This window comes from Anolis sagrei, chromosome 1, assembly GCF_037176765.1.
Source record: "Anolis sagrei isolate rAnoSag1 chromosome 1, rAnoSag1.mat, whole genome shotgun sequence".
Classification (NCBI taxonomy): domain Eukaryota; kingdom Metazoa; phylum Chordata; class Lepidosauria; order Squamata; family Dactyloidae; genus Anolis; species Anolis sagrei.
In genome coordinates this window covers 182,433,367-182,451,452 of record NC_090021.1, presented here as the reverse complement: position 1 = coordinate 182,451,452, position 18,086 = coordinate 182,433,367, and the positions used below count along the sequence as shown (strand labels likewise).

The 18,086-nt window shown below is 39.8% G+C and overlaps 1 protein-coding gene across 5 annotated transcripts in view; it reads left to right on the top strand.

Annotated features, from left to right (window-relative positions):
* Positions 1–13,506, top strand: part of MYO1B (myosin IB) — a 130,437-nt gene extending 116,931 nt beyond the window's left edge. For 4 of the 5 annotated variants that reach the window (XM_060780696.2, XM_060780687.2, XM_067470779.1 and 1 more), the window contains 6 exons: positions 1,053–1,187; positions 2,630–2,736; positions 6,552–6,684; positions 7,979–8,131; positions 8,323–8,450; positions 11,788–13,506. In XM_060780696.2, coding sequence (XP_060636679.2) covers positions 1,053–1,187; positions 2,630–2,736; positions 6,552–6,684; positions 7,979–8,131; positions 8,323–8,450; positions 11,788–11,911 — 780 coding nt within the window. In that variant the 3' untranslated portion in view covers positions 11,912–13,506. Of the gene's footprint in view, positions 1–1,052; positions 1,188–2,629; positions 2,737–6,551; positions 6,685–7,978; positions 8,132–8,322; positions 8,451–11,787 lie in introns of those variants that run through there. The other variant, XM_060780702.2, reaches the window with a different exon arrangement.
* The last annotated feature ends 4,580 nt before the right edge of the window (positions 13,507–18,086 follow it).

Below are 18,086 nucleotides of genomic sequence, written 5' to 3'. Positions count from 1 at the left end.
ACCTGATATTTAATTCTGTTTTAATGTTTGCATATTTGCTGATTTTAACTTGTATTGAAATGTTTTTAATGTAAGCTGCTTTGAGTCTCCTTGTGAAAAAAGTAGCGTATAAACACAACAACAACCACAACAATAATAATAATATAGTTGCCCCACACTTTGACTCACATGTAACTAACCATACATAATCTTCAAACGTAGCAAATGCAAATGAAGGCTTCTTCTTTGCAGGCATTTAAGCAGAGGCTGGATGGCCATCTTGCGGGGTGCTTAGAATACAATTTTCTTGCTTCTTGGCAGGAGATTGGACTGGATGGTCCATGAGGTCTCTTCCAACTCTATGATTCATTGTTAAGAAATCAATTATCTTATGTCAGAGAAGGCAACTTCTGACAGGATAGTCAAGGAAAGCAATTTTTGAGAGAATTTTTAGGCAAGTGAGAAGATTATATGAACTTGTTAGTGGCCTTTGTGAACCATGGGCTGCCCCATCTTAAAACTGAGATTTTTTAAAGGTGGTGGGAATACAGTACATTTTGAGTATGATTGGAATATTTCTACACTTGTGTGGGACATACCCATGTACTTCCCAATTTTACGTGTCAGGTGGCCACAATACAGATGGGTTTCTGTGCCATCTGAAAGAATACTGTTAAGAGTATCCATATAGTCATTATTGTAAACTAACTTTGAAATCAGGATTTGTTTTTTTTGCTTATAAAATTGCCTTATTTAGGTAAATTTAACTATAATCCAGATTTGGGCATCACAGTTTTGTGATTTCTTTTCCCCAGCTTGTTTCTCACAAAGAGAGAAGCAAAATGGGAGTGAATGGCTGTGTGCACAAGTTTAGAATCCCATGAAAATGATTATATTGACTCAATAAAATATATCATGAATTTTTGAACAGTTGTACCAAAAATATCAAAGCTTTTAGATTAAAAGGAAACTGGGTGTTGTGAATAGGAAGTACGGTTATATTAAGCTTTGATATTAAAAAACTGATAATCAAAGCCCCTTTCTCTCTCTGTCTCTCTCTCTTTGACACGTAGATGCAAAAGTATTTTTTGGAAATGAAGAACAAGATGCCTTCTTTATCACCAGTAGATAAAAACTGGCCAGCAAGGCCTTATCTTTTCTTGGATTCAACTCATAAGGAACTGAAGAGGATATTCCATTTGTGGAGGGTAATGCCATGATACAAGAGTTAATCTTATTGTGTGTTTATATATTATTAAGTTTTGGTTTCCTAAATTTATAAATGAGGTTTCTAGCGCAGGTTTCAAAGCAGCTTACCAAATAAAAAATACAATAAAAACAATAATAAAGAGTTAAATTAACAAAGCATCTCTAATGGCTATTGTTAGTGTTAAAATAGCTAATAAGGCAATTATATATTTGCCAACGTATCTTTCTATCCAGTAAGTGCTATCCAGTGCAATCATTAAAGGAGCAGGTGGATGTCAGGTAGGGTCATAATTTTGACACCATGATTCCTAGTCTGTTTTGTTATAAACATTAGGCCTGTGCGGTTTCGTTCGTTAATTCGTTAATTCGTTAAACATTCATTAATTTTTGCATATACGAAACGATAACAAAACATATTTCCAAACCCTGAAGGGTTTTTAAATATCGAAACGGCAACCCCCACAGTTTTAACGAGCTTTCGCTCGTTTCGTAAATGGGGCGGGCAGGGGCGAAGGGGCGGTGCGAGCGCGCACCCAGTGAGCCAAGCCCCGCGCCTGCCTGTTGGGCGCGTGCGCGGCTCCCGATTGGCCGGCCCGCGCGCGCTCGCCCTTAGGCTGAGGCCCTCTTTGGCAGGAGCTTCCCCCTCAGCGGCAGCAGCTTCCCCCTCGCCCCTTTGGTGCTCCGTGCTCCTTCTTCCCCAGGCTGGGCGCCAGGCTTGGGAGCCCAGCCCCGGGAAGGAAGGGAATTTTTAGCCACGGAGCAGCAGAAGGGCGAGGAGGAGGCTGCTGGCGAAGAGGGCCTCAGCGGCGGCAGCTTCCTCCTCGCCCTTCTGCTGCTCCGTGGCTAAAAGTTTCCTTCCTCCCCGGGCTGGGCTCCCAAGCCTGGCGCCCAGCTTGGAGAAGAAGGAGGACGGAGGAGCAAAGGGGCGAGGGGGAAGCTGCCGCCGCTGAGGCCCCCTTCGCCAGTAGCCTCCTCCTCGCCCTCAGCGGCAGCAGGCTTGGGAGCATTTCCAGAGGGCATTTCCATTTTAAAATATTTTTTTAATATTATTTTAATATTATTCTTAAAAAATACAAAAAATATTCTAAAAATTCGTTAATATTTACAAAATTTCGTAAATACCGAACTTTTTTTTTGGAAAATTTTGTAATTATTTTAAATATCGAAACAAAAAAACACCCCAATTACAAATCGATTTTAGAAACAAATTTTTTCTTGATCAAACAGGCCTAATAAACATATATTCAGAGGAAAATTGAGGGGGCAGGAGCAATATGAGGTACTTGTGCTAATAATGACTAACGTATTCCCGTGTTTGTAATTCTACATGTGCCTGAATCCAGCAGTAATGCACTAAGCTAAAGGAAAGTGAAAATGACACATTCTCCGAAGGCAATTTCAAAGAAATGTTTTATGTTTTCATCTGTTTTATTTTTTGTAGTGCAAAAAGTACAGAGACCAGTTTACAGACCAGAAGAAGCTTGTTTATGAAGAAAAACTGGAAGCTAGTGAACTTTTCAAGGACAAGAAAGCTTTATATCCAGCCAGGTAAGGAACCTTTGTGATGATTTTTGAAAACACTGTAGGAGCCATGAAGGGAAAGATTTGGGTTTGGTTTATTGCTCAGAAGCCTCTCTCTTTTATCATGTAAGGCTCTTTCTACACAATATAAAATCCAGATTATCTGCTTTGATAATCTGGATTATATGGCAATGTAGAAGGGTCCTAAATATCCTTGTGTCCTGAAATCCCTGAGTGACTATAGTACAGGGGTGGGAAATCTGCAGTACCCCAGATGCCCTTGGGATTTCCGACTGTACTAAAACTAGCCCGTGTGCAGAGGGACCTTGTCGCATTTCAGAAATTAATATCCCTGGATGTGATTCCAGATTATCTGCTTTTCCAAGATTATCTGGCAGTGTGAACTCATATAATCCAGTTCAGATCAGATCTTGGGATATAGGGCAGTGTAGATCCAACCTGAGAAAATTAAGTAGACTACCATTAAATCTACTTTCTAAGATTCATGTAAACTTTTGCTACCAACTTTTTTCCTTTCAGTCTCTAAAATACCTTTGTATGCTGATATTCCAGACTAACGCCTCTTCTACACTGTCCTTATATCCCAGGATCTGGTTCCAGGTTGTCTTCTTTGAACTGGATTATATAAGTCTACACACTGCCAGATAATGTGGGATCACATCCTGGGATATAGGGGAGTGTAGAAAGGATGTAAAATGACCACATCTTTGTATCCAGTATGGCTACAGATCAAGCACAATGGGAGTTGTAATTCAGCAACATCTGGAGACCTGCAGTTTCTCCATCCCTGTTACATAACTGTTTCTATAAAAATATTCAGCCTGCCTTGTTCCCCATTTACCCATCCATTTCAACCATCTGCGATAAGAAAGATGGTGCAATCTGTTTTCTTTAGTCGCAGTAGAGAACAAAGTACAAAATGCAGTCAGTCTCCTTTGGAACTTTCCGGGCCTCTCCAAGCTAATAGGGGACTGTTCTATGAAAATCAAAGCACCATATGTTTAGAGAGAGATATGTACAATGAGGCAAGACAAAAGAGTATATTAAGACCATTTGTGCAGCATGGTTATTTATAAACTATTTCCTCTCATAAACTTTGCAATAAAAAAAAGCAAGTTGCTGACTGAGTAGATACCTTTCTCCACCCTGCTCATCCCCCTCTCCGGTCTTGCATTTCAGTACTGAAGTCTTAATCTTTGGTTACAGGAACACTACATTATCTTATCAATTTCTCAGACAGGTGGAAGCTTGCTCCCAAATGTTTAGAGGAGTCCAACCCGGCACTGCTTGTTCCAGACAGAGCAGTAGTCAGCTTGTATTGCTCAAGGGGTTGTAAAACCATTAACATTTTTTGCATTCTTTTTTTCACCCATTTTGGAAGGTGAACTTATGTACTGTGATTTAAAAGGATAGAAAGTTTTGAAATGTTAACATATGATTGTAAATAAGACAGCACCTTTCCAGTTAAGATGAATGGCTAATGGTGTGCCTGCTTTTGGGGAGTTCAGTGTGATATTCAGCTTGGGACCTCTGGAGTGCATAGTTAAAGGATCAGGGATTCATAAGGCAAAGGGCTAGAAACTGAGGCTGGATCTAGGCTGCCTTATATCCCAGGATCTGATCCCAGATTATCTTCTTATCCCAGATTATCTGGCAGTGTAAAGGTAAAGGCTTCCCCTGACGTTAAGTCTAGTCTTGTCCGACTAGGAGGTGGTGCTCATCTTAATTTCTAAGCTGAAGAGCCGATGTTGTCCGTAGACACCTCCAAGGTCATGTGGCCATCATGACTGCATGTAGCGCCGTTACCTTCCTGCAGAGGCGGTACTTATTGATCTACTCACACTTGCATGTTTTCAAACAGCTAGGTCTGCAGAAGCTGGGGCTAACAGCGGGAGCTCACCCTACTCCCTGGATTTGAACTGCCAAACTTTCTGTCATCAAGTTCAGCAAATCAGCGGTTTAACCCGCTGCACCACAAGAGGGCCTGGCAGTGTACACTCATATAATCCATTTCACAGCAGATAATCTGGGATCATTTCTTGGGATATAGGACAGTGTAGATCCAGCCTGGTTTGGCTAGTAAGCAGAGATTCTTTCTGCCCTTATAGGGTGCACGTACACTCTAAAATTAATACAGTTTTACACCACTTTAACTGCTATGGCTCATTGCTATGGAATCATGGAAGTCCGTAGCATTGAACCACAGCACCAGCACTCTTTGGAAGAGAGGGCTAATGACCTTTTAAAACGATTAAGTCCTATTGACAAGTGTATTAAATAAGTGGTATTAAATCAGACTTACAAATTTGGCTGGTCTGGTATATTTGACAGCAGCTGACATCTGGCCCATGGCCTGTGTTGTGTTGCTGAACTCTGCTATTTGTGCTATGCTAGAAATTCAATAACTGCAGCATTATCTGCCCAGGGCCATCCCATCTGATGTCATGGCTACAATGTCCGACCCTGAGAACATCCTCGTAAACAGCAGGCAGTCCCTGCTGACATTCTCTGTGGGTCACATAGACCTTTGATAAGGATTATGACAAATGCATTAGACATTGCTCATGCACACTTTGTCTTTTTCTTTGAAGCTCTGATCTGCTTTCAAAGACTGATGCTTGAAATAAAATCTTAGCATTTCCACTAATGATGTGAATAGGTTGGACTGAAAGCTGTCCTGTGTTTACTAATTCCTTTGGCCAAAAGTTATTGTTTGCCGCCTGTTTGCCTTCATGTTCAGTATTAGGGCTCATCCTAGCTTTGTGTCTCACCTGGGAGGATACCGTAGGGCAAAGGTCCTCAGACTTTTTAAACAGAGGGCCAGGTCACAGTCCCTCAAACTGTTTTAGGGCTGGAATATAATTTGTAAAAAACATGAATGAATTCCTATGCACACTGTACTAATCTTATTTGTAGTGCAAAGAACACTTAAAAACAATGCAATAATTAAAATGAAGAACAATTTTAACAAATATAAACTTATTAGTATTTCAATGGTAAGTGTGGACCTGCTTTGGCTGATGAGATAGGATTGTTGTTGTTGTTGTTGTTGTGTGCTTTCAAGTTGTTTCAGACTTAGGTTGACCCTGAATGAGGGCCAGGTAAATGACCTTGGAGGGAAGTATCCAGCCCCCAGGTCTTATTTTGAGGACCCCTGCCATAGGGCTAATGTTTCAGCCCTTTCCTACACCTTAAGTCAGGGATTCCCAAACTAAGGCCCGGGGGCCGGATACAGCTCTCCAAGGTCATTTATCTGGCTCTCACTAGTAGGCTGTTAGGAATTGTGGGAGTTGAAGTCCAAAACACCTGGTGGGCCGAAGTTTGCCCATGCCTGAGCTAACAGAAGGAAGCTAGTGTTTGTGTTTATGGGAATAGAGGAAAAATGCTATGAAGCCAAATGGAGTTGGGGAAGGGGCTGCCCAGCGGCTGTTCATCCCCATGAACATTTCTGGTTTTCTGCCTTTATTTATACTCCTTGAATGGCAATTGTTTAATATTGCTCCATTATATTAATTAGGCAAAAACTAAGGGCTCCAGGGATTGTGAAATTCTTCTCATGCTTAGAAGAAGAATTCAAGGAATTGTAAACATTGCCTCACCTTTTTGCTAGACCTCAGTCAACCCCAGAGTTGTTTAAAAAGCCCTGACTCAGTAGAACTTCTCCAACATTGCTAAATCTTACATTCCCAACAAGATGACAAAGTGAGCAAGTGGCTCTCAAATGCAAAATCCGTGTGAAAGTGTCTCCCAGAAATCTTTCCTTTTGTCCTTTATGAGACTCACTCATCCTTTGTTTGTTTTTCTTCCTTTGTCTCCTAAAGTGTTGGACAGCCTTTCCAAGGAGCTTACCTTGAAATCAGCAAGAACCCCAAATATAAGAAACTGAAAGATGCTGTGGAGGAAAAAATTATTATTGCTGAAATAGTCAACAAAATCAACAGAGCAAATGGAAAGGTAAAATGTTTATGCAGAAAGGGGTGAGACCTTGTTGTGTAATTCAATTCACTACAACTGTAGTATATTTTAAAAATTGTTTTGGATTCTTTTCTGTGTGTATGTATGTGAGAAAATGTTTTGCTGGACTTCTCAGTGTATGACTGATTGTCTAGGCTTTATGTATTTAATAATTTTATGCCTCTTGTATGATGTGTAATCAATTATGTTGTGTTTGCAGTAGCTTTTCCTGTAAATGACAGAATGTTGCAAACCATGTATGCCAGTCATTCAGGCCCCTTCTACACTGCCATATAATCTAGATTATCAAAGTAGTTAATCAAGATTATCTGCTTTGAACTAGGGTCTACACTGCCATATAATTCCACCTGCATTACAAATACGTTTGGCGGGGACGAGAGACAGGGCCTTCTCAGTGGTGGCCCTTTGGCTATGGAATGCCCCTCCCAAAGACATTAGATCGGCCCCTTCTTTGCTAGCATTTTGTAGGAATGTCAAGACCTGGTTGTTTGAGCAGGCGTTCAAAAAGGCAGTGTAAAAAATATCGGAACAGGGAACAACTGGATGATGAGATTGGTTCTTGACTTTAGCTAAGTGATGCTATGAGTTATGTTGTATTGACTTTGTATGATTGTATATTGATGCCTTGCTTTTGAATTGTTTTAATTGTTTTATGATGTTTAAGCATTGAATTTTTGCTACTGTAAACCGCCTTGAGTCACCCAAGGGCTGAGAAAAGCGGTATATAAATGGAGTAAATAAATAAATAATTCAGTTCAAAGCAGATAATCTAGATTTTATATGGCAGTGCAGAAGGGCTTCAGCCCTACCTCATCATAATGCAGGTTGAGTATCCCTTATCCAAAATCCAAAATACTCCAAATGAATGGTTGAGATAGTGACACTTTTTGACTCCGGATGGTTCAAAGTATACCAATTCTGATGTATTCATTTTTTTTAACAAATATTATATGCATAAAATTGCTTTCTGGCCATCTATATAAGGTGTACACGAAACATCAAATGATTTCGTATTTAGACAATATCTCACATATGCAAATATTCCAAAATCACAAAAAAATCTAAAACACTTCTGATCCCAAACATTTCACGTAAGAGATCACCTTTTTTTTCCTGGGAAGGTCCATCTTCTAGTTTGTATTCTCGGAATAGTATTGTCTCTTTTTTTAGTTAGTAAGGCCTCAAATGTTTATGTGAGCCTGAAGAAGTGTTTATTCGTCTGGAAGTCCTCTGCTCAAGGATTCCAGAAATAATTCCTCTCTTTCTTCCTCAGTGCAGTGCTAGGATTTTCTTGCTCACAAAAAACAACCTCCTCGTTGCTGATCAGAAGTCAGGGCAGATCAAGTCAGAGGTGCCTCTGGGAGATGTCATCAAAGTGTCTATGAGCTCTCAGAATGATGGTTTCTTTGCTGTGCATCTCAAAGAGGTGGGTATAAAATCTTTGGTGATACACATAGTTTTTGTCATTAAAAGCCAATGTTTCCGATCTTTTACCTGGAACTGCTGCAGAATTCAAGAGAGGGACTCTTAATATCTGAATTCATATCTAAGTGTGCGTAAGTGTTCAGCTTCGTTGGATTTATTTTTCTCAACTGAGACTGTATTTTTCTGAACCAGGGATCCGGAGCCGCTGGAAAAGGAGATTTCCTGTTCAGCAGTGATCATCTTATTGAAATGGCCACAAAACTTTACCGCACTACGCTTAGCCAAACCAAGCAGAAGCTTGACATCGAAATTTCTGATGAGTATGTTTCAGATTATCTCTATTTTAAGTACTTCCCATTGACAATCCTGAAAGGAACCTGAAACAAAAGGATTAAAACACATACCAGTAACACTTAATATGTAAACAAAGAATAAGAAGTGTAAAACACAACAGCTACTGAGTAAAACATTACCACAAAGAGCCAATGAAAGCATAGGAACACAGCAAAGCCTGTTCATAAAATTGTGTAAAAAGGCAAAGTGTGGGTGTCAACATATGGGCCCCTTCTACACTGCCATACAATCCAAATTATCAAAGCAGATAACCCACATTATCTGCTTTGTTTTGAACTGGATTATATGAGTCTACACTGTCATATAATACAGTACAAAGTAGATAATCCAGATTTTATATGTCAGTGTAGAAGGGGCCTTAGAAGGCCCCACTGCACTTCATTTCCCACTTAGCCTGAGTAGGATTGTGAACCAAGCAACAGTATTCAAACTTCTCTTAAATCCAGGACTATTTTTCACCGAGGAACTACTTGCTACTCATTATTTCCTTATGCAGCGCAACCTCTTAACTATCTCCAGAGCTTGTCTATCTGATGGTCCTGTCACTTGACCCACTAGTAACATCATTCTGGGATTTGAATTTTACATGCCTCTACTGTCTGCTAGATGCATGTCTATATTTTCAAATGCATACAGTTTTTGGAAATTCAATCTTATAGACCTAGCTTCATCGTGACAACTTTACGGGCTCTAATAATGTGTGGGACGTAATTGATTCCACTGCATGAGCAAGTTTCTTGAGTAGAAGGTGATAAAACTTGACTCACTTAGTGTGTGTTCTTGTAAAATGGAGGCTTTTGCATTCCATTACTTTCTCACTAATTTATTGCTATAGAATTATTTGCTTGAAGGACAGTCTGGAAGAAATTGAGACTTATGATTTTTTTAGTTGACTTATTTTTGGCACAATCTGAAATGTTAATGTTTGGAGGTCGAAGCTGGTTTTTCATATCATAAAACAGCTTATTCAGTTTACTAGAATGATAGCTGTTGATTGTCTTTTCATCCAGAGGTGCAAGGTAGTATAACACGCTTCATTAAAACCAAATTTGATTGTGTTTGATACATATCTAGCATATTGGGCATAGTATTGCTTTGTGCTCTTTGAGTCTGCAGAAATCCAACTTTTTCATATAGAAATTGTTCCATGTAGGAAATCACCAACACCTCATATATATGCCATCACATGTGACATGTTTATGTGAGTCTGCTTAAATTCTTAGGAGTTCAAATGTATTGGAGACAAAGTGGAGATAAGACATCCCTCATTCGTTTAGAAAATTGTATATGAAATGAAGCAACTTGAGTAATTTTATGTTGTATTACCCTGCAAACAAGTCTAGACAATGATGATGGTCCAGACCTGCTTTAGTTGTTAGTGCTGTGAACTGTCAATGTGTAATATTGTCTAGCAGGAGTGAGGATCTATCAGTCTTCAAATTGAGCAAGACCTCTGTGCACAGTAATACTTTGGCCTGCCCTTAGATATCATTGGATTTTCCTCTTTGGCAGAGCAAATCAACAGCAGTATGTGTGAAAAAGATCTTGGAATCCTTATGGACAAGTTAAACATGAGCCACCAATGTCATGTGGCTAAAAAAGCCAATAGGATTTTGGCTTATATAAATAGGAGTCTAGTGTCTAGATCCAGGGAAGTCATGCTGTCTTGGTCAGGCCACACCTGGAATCACACTGTCTCTAATTCTGAGCACCACAATTTAAGGGAGATGTTGACAAGCTGGAATGTATCCAGAGGAGGGTGACTAAAATGATCAAGGCTATGGAGAACAAGCCCTATGAGGAGCAGCTTAAAGAGCTGGGCATGTTTAGCCTGCAGAAGAGAAGGCTGAGAGGAGACATGATGAGGGCCATGTATAAATATGTGAGGGGAAGTCATAGGGAGGAGGGAGCAGGCTTGTTTTCTTCTGCCCTGGTGACTAGGACGTGGAACAATGGCTTCAAACTACAAGAGAGGAGATTCCACCTGAACATTAGGAAGAACTTAATTGTGAATGCTGTTCATCAGTGGAACTCTCTGCCCCAGAGGGTGTTGGAGGATCCTTCTTTAGAGGCTTTTAAACAGAGGTTGGATGAATCTGTCAGGGGTGCTTTGAATGCTATTTTCCTGCTTCTTGGCAGGAACCCTTGAGAGAGGGTTGGACTGGATGGTCCACGAGGTCTCGTCCAACTCTATGATTCTACGATTCTATGAAATCTGTCTGATTGGACTCCCAACAACATCTAGGAGGGACCATTAATTCTGCAGTCTTGATATATTCAGGGTGGTTAATATGCTCTGTAATATTCACAAAAGGAGCTAAGAATTGGAGTTAATCAATAGTAGAGCTAGTTCAAATAAAAGGCTTAAGAATGGAGCAGAAAGCAACTTTCTCCAACCTGATTTCCTCCAGATGTTTTAATAGTTGATTAATAGTTGTCAACCTTAACCAATATGGTCCATGATCAGGAAGTTGTAGTTCAAGATATATGGAGGGTAGTAAGTTGACAGCAGGAAATATAGACAGTATAAGTTAGCATCCCATGTATTGTTGAAGGCTTTCATGGCAGGAATCACTGGGTTGTTGTAGGTCTTTCGGGTGGTATGGCCATGTTCTAAATGTTCCTCAGAAGTTGTGAGTATGCTTGCCACAGATGCAGGCAAAACATCAGGAGATAATGCTTCTAGAACCTGATCATACAACCCAAAATCCTACAACAACCTTAGCATCCCTTGTGTGGAGTTGGTGGTAGTGGCTGCTATCAGAGGCATTAAGTATTGGTGAGTACCGTTTTGTTGGGAGGGAAATTAGTTCCAGTACAACTCACGAGGCTGAGGACTTGAAGGGAATAGCTGGAAAGAAATACTTGGCAGTAGGACTGAAAATGGCAGGTTCTTTTTCCCCAGTATGGTTTCTTTTTCCCCAGTATGGTTTCTGGTTTAAAGAAAAAAATATTTCCAAAGTCTATTTGAATCTGTTGAAAATGTCACTAAAGACACAACATACTGGAATGAGACCTTGTGTCTACTAAAATGTTTCCCGTTTCTTTGTTTCTGACATGTTCCCTATGGGAAGTAATTGGGTGGGGAGAAATATGCAGGAGTTCTTAAATGGACAGTACAAACAACTAAGGAGAGAATGGAAACCTTCTCCAAGTAGAAGTAATAAAATTTGAAGAGGTCCGGATCAGAAATAAAATGTACATCACTGAGAAAGCACTGTGAACATAAAGATGAAAGGAAAGTAAGATGTTTTCGCTTTTAAACAGTAAGTGGATTCAAATAAACTGTTTTGTATTTCCTAGGTTTCTCGTGCAATTCAGGCAAGACAAAGTGTGCGTGAAGTTTGTCCGGGGCAACCAGAAAAATGGTAATATTCCCACTTGCAAGCGGAAAACCAACAGGCTTCTTGAAGTCGCTGTTCCTTAATTAGATACACACATTCTCTCTCATCTTAAACGGACACAGTTCTTCATTTTGGTGCAGTTTTATCTGGAATGGAGAGGATTTGGTAGGGTGTGTTTGACCAATGGGAAACAGCTTTGAAAATCCCTTTTGAAAAGATGTAAGTAACTTGCCAACACTTGGTTTTTGGTTTTCATAAGACAACTTTGAGTTGATATGCTTTCAGCAGACAACACCTATATATATATATATATATATTACGAATGTGCAATTTTTGTCATGCCTTCCCTTGTTTATTATTTGTTCTGCAATGCTGCGTATTGCAAATCTATATGCTTTTATGCCATTTGTCATATTTGTATGATTAGACTCCACCTCAGGCTACATACATTGCCAGAAATACATTGCTTAATCATACTCATTACACTTCTCCCCCTCCTCATCCAGTTTCTCTGGCAAAGCTCAGTCCAAAGAGTTAAACAAAAACAGAAACTGAAGAATCTGGCAAAATTCTGGGACTGAAGTCGTTACCTTTGTTAATTGCAAACAGCACCAAGTATTGTGTAAATTGAGCATAAATTTAATATAGGGCAGGAAACCCTAATTCTGCAAAGCAGAAGGAATGTTTGACTGCATATGCAACTGCTGCATATGGTATTTTTTATTATTATTAATATTATTATTGTTATCTGCAGTGAAAAAAAACACTAATGTGCTGCATCAGATTTTAATTGACACTTTTTAATGACTCTACAAGATTAGGAAGCAGAATGGGCCCATTAAGGAAGCAATGCATATACTGAGCAGTCACCACAGTCAAAAAGCCCAAGGCATGCCACTTATCCATAAAAATAAACAGTTAAACCCCATAGCATGAAGTTGTTTGTGTTGGGCAACAGAGGGCAAGATCTTTTAAAACTACTTATCAAATGAAGGGAGAGAATCTTTTGTTTTCCACAGACATTGGTATATGTGCTGTACAATGTGCAATAAACCATTCATACAATGTGCAAGAATTATTTATAATAACTCCTGTGGGTAATAAAGATGTTTAGGACAGCCTGCATACTCTTTGCTTTCAAGACTGAAGTTAGCATAATCCTATGTTAATTTTGAAAGGATTTTTTTTTCTAAAAATATGCTACCGCTACCACTTCGGTTTTAAAAAAAATCATTGGATGGATGATGTACATACATTTGATATTAATGATAAATAATTTTAATTCTGTTCCGTTTGGTACTCTTGTGATAACCATATTTTTGTATTTCAACCAGTTTTATATAAGTTTTTGTGCCTGATATGTAATGTGTGCACAGAAACACTTTACAATCAAGAACTAAATTTCCTGAGTGCAGATTACAATTGAAAGCCTTGTATAAACCAGGAAAATTAGCCGAAAGCATTGATTTATGGAGTATCGTTTTCAAGTGTTTAGATGGAAGTTAGCTTAAGGATATTGTCGAATGTGACTGTTTGAGTTTGTTGATGTAAGGATGTTTTTCGATCTAGTGTATTCTCAGTCTGATGCAAGAACTTGCCTTCAAGGAAAGGTTACTGCACAAGATGTGCAATGCTAAAAAGCCCGAGTATAAATAAAGAAAAGCTTTGAAGTGCTGAATGTCTTTGTCTGAGCTTGGCTTATTTTTCACCCATTGCTACCAAGAATGACTTCAGGATAGGAAAAAAAATCACTGTAAAAGATGCACTGGTACCATTTTTCAAAACATATTTCTTAAATAAAATTTTTGATTTTGTATCAGCAACTCAAATTCTGATCATGAACAAAGTGGCTTCGAAAGCAATTTGCATACATTCATAATTAATAGGACACAGAAAAGTCAAAAGGTTTAAAGCAGCGGTTCTCAACCTGTGGTCGCGACCCCTTAGAGGGTCAAATGGCTCTTTCACAGGGGTTGCCTAAGACCATCAGAAAACTAATTTCTGATGGTCTTAGGAACCAAGACACCACTAACTTTTTTTTTGATCCGTCGGATTCAGCTGTTGAGTTTTGCCTGAGGTCACTGGAGTGGGTAGTGGCCAGTGGGGTGTTGCATACGTATATTCATAATGTCATGTTTTCTCCCTGACTGTATATGTTTAAAGTACTCCACTTTGATGAAAATAACATTATAAATAATCATCGCCATCCTCTAAATCTGCTGCAGAAGTTCTCCTGACCTTCCAGAACAATATTTTAATGATAAATTCACTCTGCCAATGATATCTGTTCTGATATCAGGTGCTTGGCTGCTGTGTCGGCCTGGATGAAGGTGAACAGATTGAAACTCAATCCAGACAAGACAGAAGTACTCCTGGTCAGTCGAAAGGCCGAACAGGGGATAGGGTTACAGCCTGTGTTAGACGGGGTTACACTCCCCTTGAAGACACAGTTTCACAGTTTGGGAGTAATCCTGGACTCATCGCTGAGCCTGGAACCCCAGGTCTCGGCGGTGGCCAGGAGAGCTTATGCACAATTAAAGCTTGTGTGCCAGCTGTGCTCGTTCCTTGGGAAGTCTGACTTGGCTACAGTGGTCCACACTCTGGTTACATCCCAAATAGACTACTACAATGCTCTCTATGTGGGCTGCCTTTGAAAACTTCTCGGAAGCTCCAATTAGTCCAGTGGTCGGTGGCTAGGTTGTTAACTGAAGCTGCGTACAGGGAGCGTACCACTCCTTGTTGTACCAGCTCCACTGGCTGCCGATTAGCTTCCGGGCACAATTCAGAGTGCTGGTTTTAACCTTTGAAGTTCTGAATTGTTCTGGCCCAGATTACCTGTCCGAACGTATCTCCTGCTATGAACCGTCACAAAGCTTAAGATCATCAGGAGAGGCCCTGCTCTCTATCCCACCACTCTCGCAAACATGGTTGGTGGGGACAAGTGACAGGGCCTTTTCGGCAGTGGCCCCCCATCTGTGAAACTCTCTCCCTAAGGACATCAGGTTGGTCACCTCCCTCCTGTCCTTTAGAAGACAACTGAAGACCTGGCTCTGGGGCCAGGCGTTGAATTAGAGGCCAGCGGCAATAAAATAAAGAAATTTGGATTTTGCGACACGGATTCTTCTGGCTTGGCTTGGTTTTTATTGGCGCGTTAATCTATTAATTTATTGTTAAATTTTACTGATGATGTACAATGTTTTAAAATGATTTTATTGTGAATTGTAATTTTTATGGTATTTATGCTGTTAGTATCCTCTAATGCTCATGTGAGGCCGTGCTGAGTCCCCCTTATGGGGAGAAGGGCGGGATATAAATATATGAAATAGATAGATAGATAGATAGATAGATAGATAGATAGATAGATAGATAGATAGATAGATAGATCGATCGATCGATCTATGTATTATTTTCAACGTCAATGTGTACACATATCTTTGACCTCCTGCCTCAGTAGATATAGATAGATAGATTTAAGTCAAACATTTACTGATAACAAATGCTGATTTGTTATCAGTAAATGTTTGACCTAGATCTATATATATATATGTATGCCCGGAGTCATGTATTGGGCCAAAAGGGGCCCCGGGTGTTGAAACTAGTTCAAAATGTATCAGGTTGACCTCAGGGTTATGCAACAAGCATCAATAGAATGACTTAATGTAATAATCACCCAGACTGGCAATTATCTTCCCCTCTGCAAAAGAAATCTAAAATCAGGGTAGAGAAAAATAAGTATCACTCATTCTAGACCCACTCCCGTGATTGTGTTTTAAGCCATTCTTTTCTCAACAAGTGGGAATGTCTAAGCATGCTCGGGGGCATGGCTTGAGTCATATATATTGCTCTGAATTTTGACTAGTTGCCTCTTGTACAGGATTCTTGGAGACCGACTGATCATCCATAGAGGTTGCATGCTTGATTCCTACGCCTCCTCTCTCAGCAGTTCAGCCCGAATATGTGGGATGCTAATGGCTGGGAAAAGAGAATGGATCACTGGGGAATATTTGCAGCCCGTTCTCATTCCCTTCCTTCAGAGTTAATGCTGCAAGAGGGAGTAGAGCTACCCTGCTCTTTTTGCTCCCTGACTTCATCTTCCCTCTTTTGAGTCCAAAGGGGAAAGTCAGAGGAAGGCCTGGGCCCTGGCAGTGATCAAAACAGATTTTTTTTTCCAGATCAGCTGCAATATGGTCTAAAAGTGTTCACTTTCTTTTCCCTTCCATTGTAGCACATTCTACCTTTTAATGTAGAATTGACATTTGGAAGAAGAAGTGCCTTCATAATCAGTTTGCTCTCTCTTCAGCCACTCAAATCTTCACCAACTGATGGTTCAAGTGTACTTGTATTTAGTTCTTTATTGATTGTAACTTGAGTGTCATAAGTGAAGATGCGTCTAAAATCGCTTAAGAGTCTTCTAACATTCCTTTGTGCTTCTCCCATCTGAATCTGATTAAGTCTTTGTCATTTTCTCCTGTTTTTAATTTTCCATTTCCATTTCTAAGTGCTGGCATTGGTGTACATGTTTTAAGATCTAGATTACAGACCTTATCGACAGCCCAAAAGACGAGGCGTGCAACCTCTCAAACATTGGGGCAGATTTAACAATAGCCATGTGCTTTGTGCTCTTGTTTATGAGAAAGAAGTTATACAGTTTGCAGTCTTGGCCTTATGGCAAGCATAGTATATTGATCTTGGGTACATTGCATATCCGTCATAATGCTTCTGCTGAGAAAGACCCATAATAGAAGTGATCTACACTAAGTAGGAACAGTGTCTCCAAAAATACACCTCTTGAGCCTTCCACAATGTTGTGTATATGTGATCCCATGTAGATGACTGACCTCTGCAGAATGAGCACATTTTCTATCTCGCCCTGAATAAGTATATTGTACAAATTATGTTGGATAGGCCAAGTCTACAATGTGCAGAAATGCTGCACTGCAGTACAAAATTGACACTCTAGTTTCTCTGGAAGACTACAGATTAAATGTATAATCTTGGTTACAAGCATGCATAACTTCTGGAAACAGAGAGATGTCTTCCAGCTATTTCAAACTGCTTTATTCATTTCTAGTTTTTCTTACAAAGCCATTACTGCCAGTCGAGAGAGTCTACCACTCTTCTGTCTTGAACAACCTGCAGGTTTTCTGAGGTAATGTGAACTGAGTTCAAATGGTTACGTCTGGACTTGGTTTTGAATTACCATAGTCCGAAGAACTCTTCACTTGGATATGAGTTTTTGGGGCTGGTCTTTAGCACAGCAGGTTAACTGCCAGCTGCAGTAAATCTTGCAAATTGGAAAGTTGGCAGTTCAAAGCCTGGGTCAGGATGAGCTGGCCATCAGCCCAGCTCATGTCAACCTAGCAGATCGAAAACAGCAATTGTGAGTAGATAAATAGGTCCTGCCTTTAAAAAAACAGGGAGGTTTTATAAGGAAATGCCAGAAAATGACAGCAATTTGATCAAAAGGAGGAAGTTCACAAACAAAGCTCTGCAGCAGGGAAGATGGAGCAACAGCATAGCCCTCCCCCTTGTGGCTGGAACCAAGCACAGCCTCCAAGATGCCGAAGATGAGAAAAAAGCCTACATATACCTCAATCTATGTACAGTTGTATATCTTGTATTTGATGGTATTGAATGTTTGCCATATATGTGTGGTCTGTGCTTTGCCCTGATTCCCCGTCAGGGCGAGAAGGGCAGAATATAAAATACTGTAAATAAATAAATAAAAAATATTTTGCAGAGGATTCAGCCATTCTGAGTACATTTAGAAAATTAAAGGCTAATTGAACTTTTTCAAGCTAGAGTGGTAAGATGCCTTTGAACTACGACTCCTGAAATCTCCAGCCAAAATATCCAGTAGTTAGGGATTATGTGAGCTGAAGTCCATATGATATTTAGCAATCCAAAACTGAGAAAAGCTAACTTGGATCTTGAAGTGTTGCATGTATAAGAAATTGGGTAGCAGTATATGAAGTAATTGATACCATATATCCAAAATGTGTTGGCAATGTATTCTTTTTCTAAAAGAGAATTAATATGTGATATAAACATTATCTTTACCGAGTGATTTGGATGCTGCTTTCTTTTGAAATTATGCTAAAAGGGGGTGGGGGGCATGTGAACTGTGTCTGTTGTATCAAATGTTGAGATATAGGGATGCGATTCCTTATGGACAAGGGTTCGATTCTTCATTCAGTTGCTTTTTGAAAGTGGCAAGAGTTCTTGAGTATAATATTTTATAAATAATACTCTTCCTAT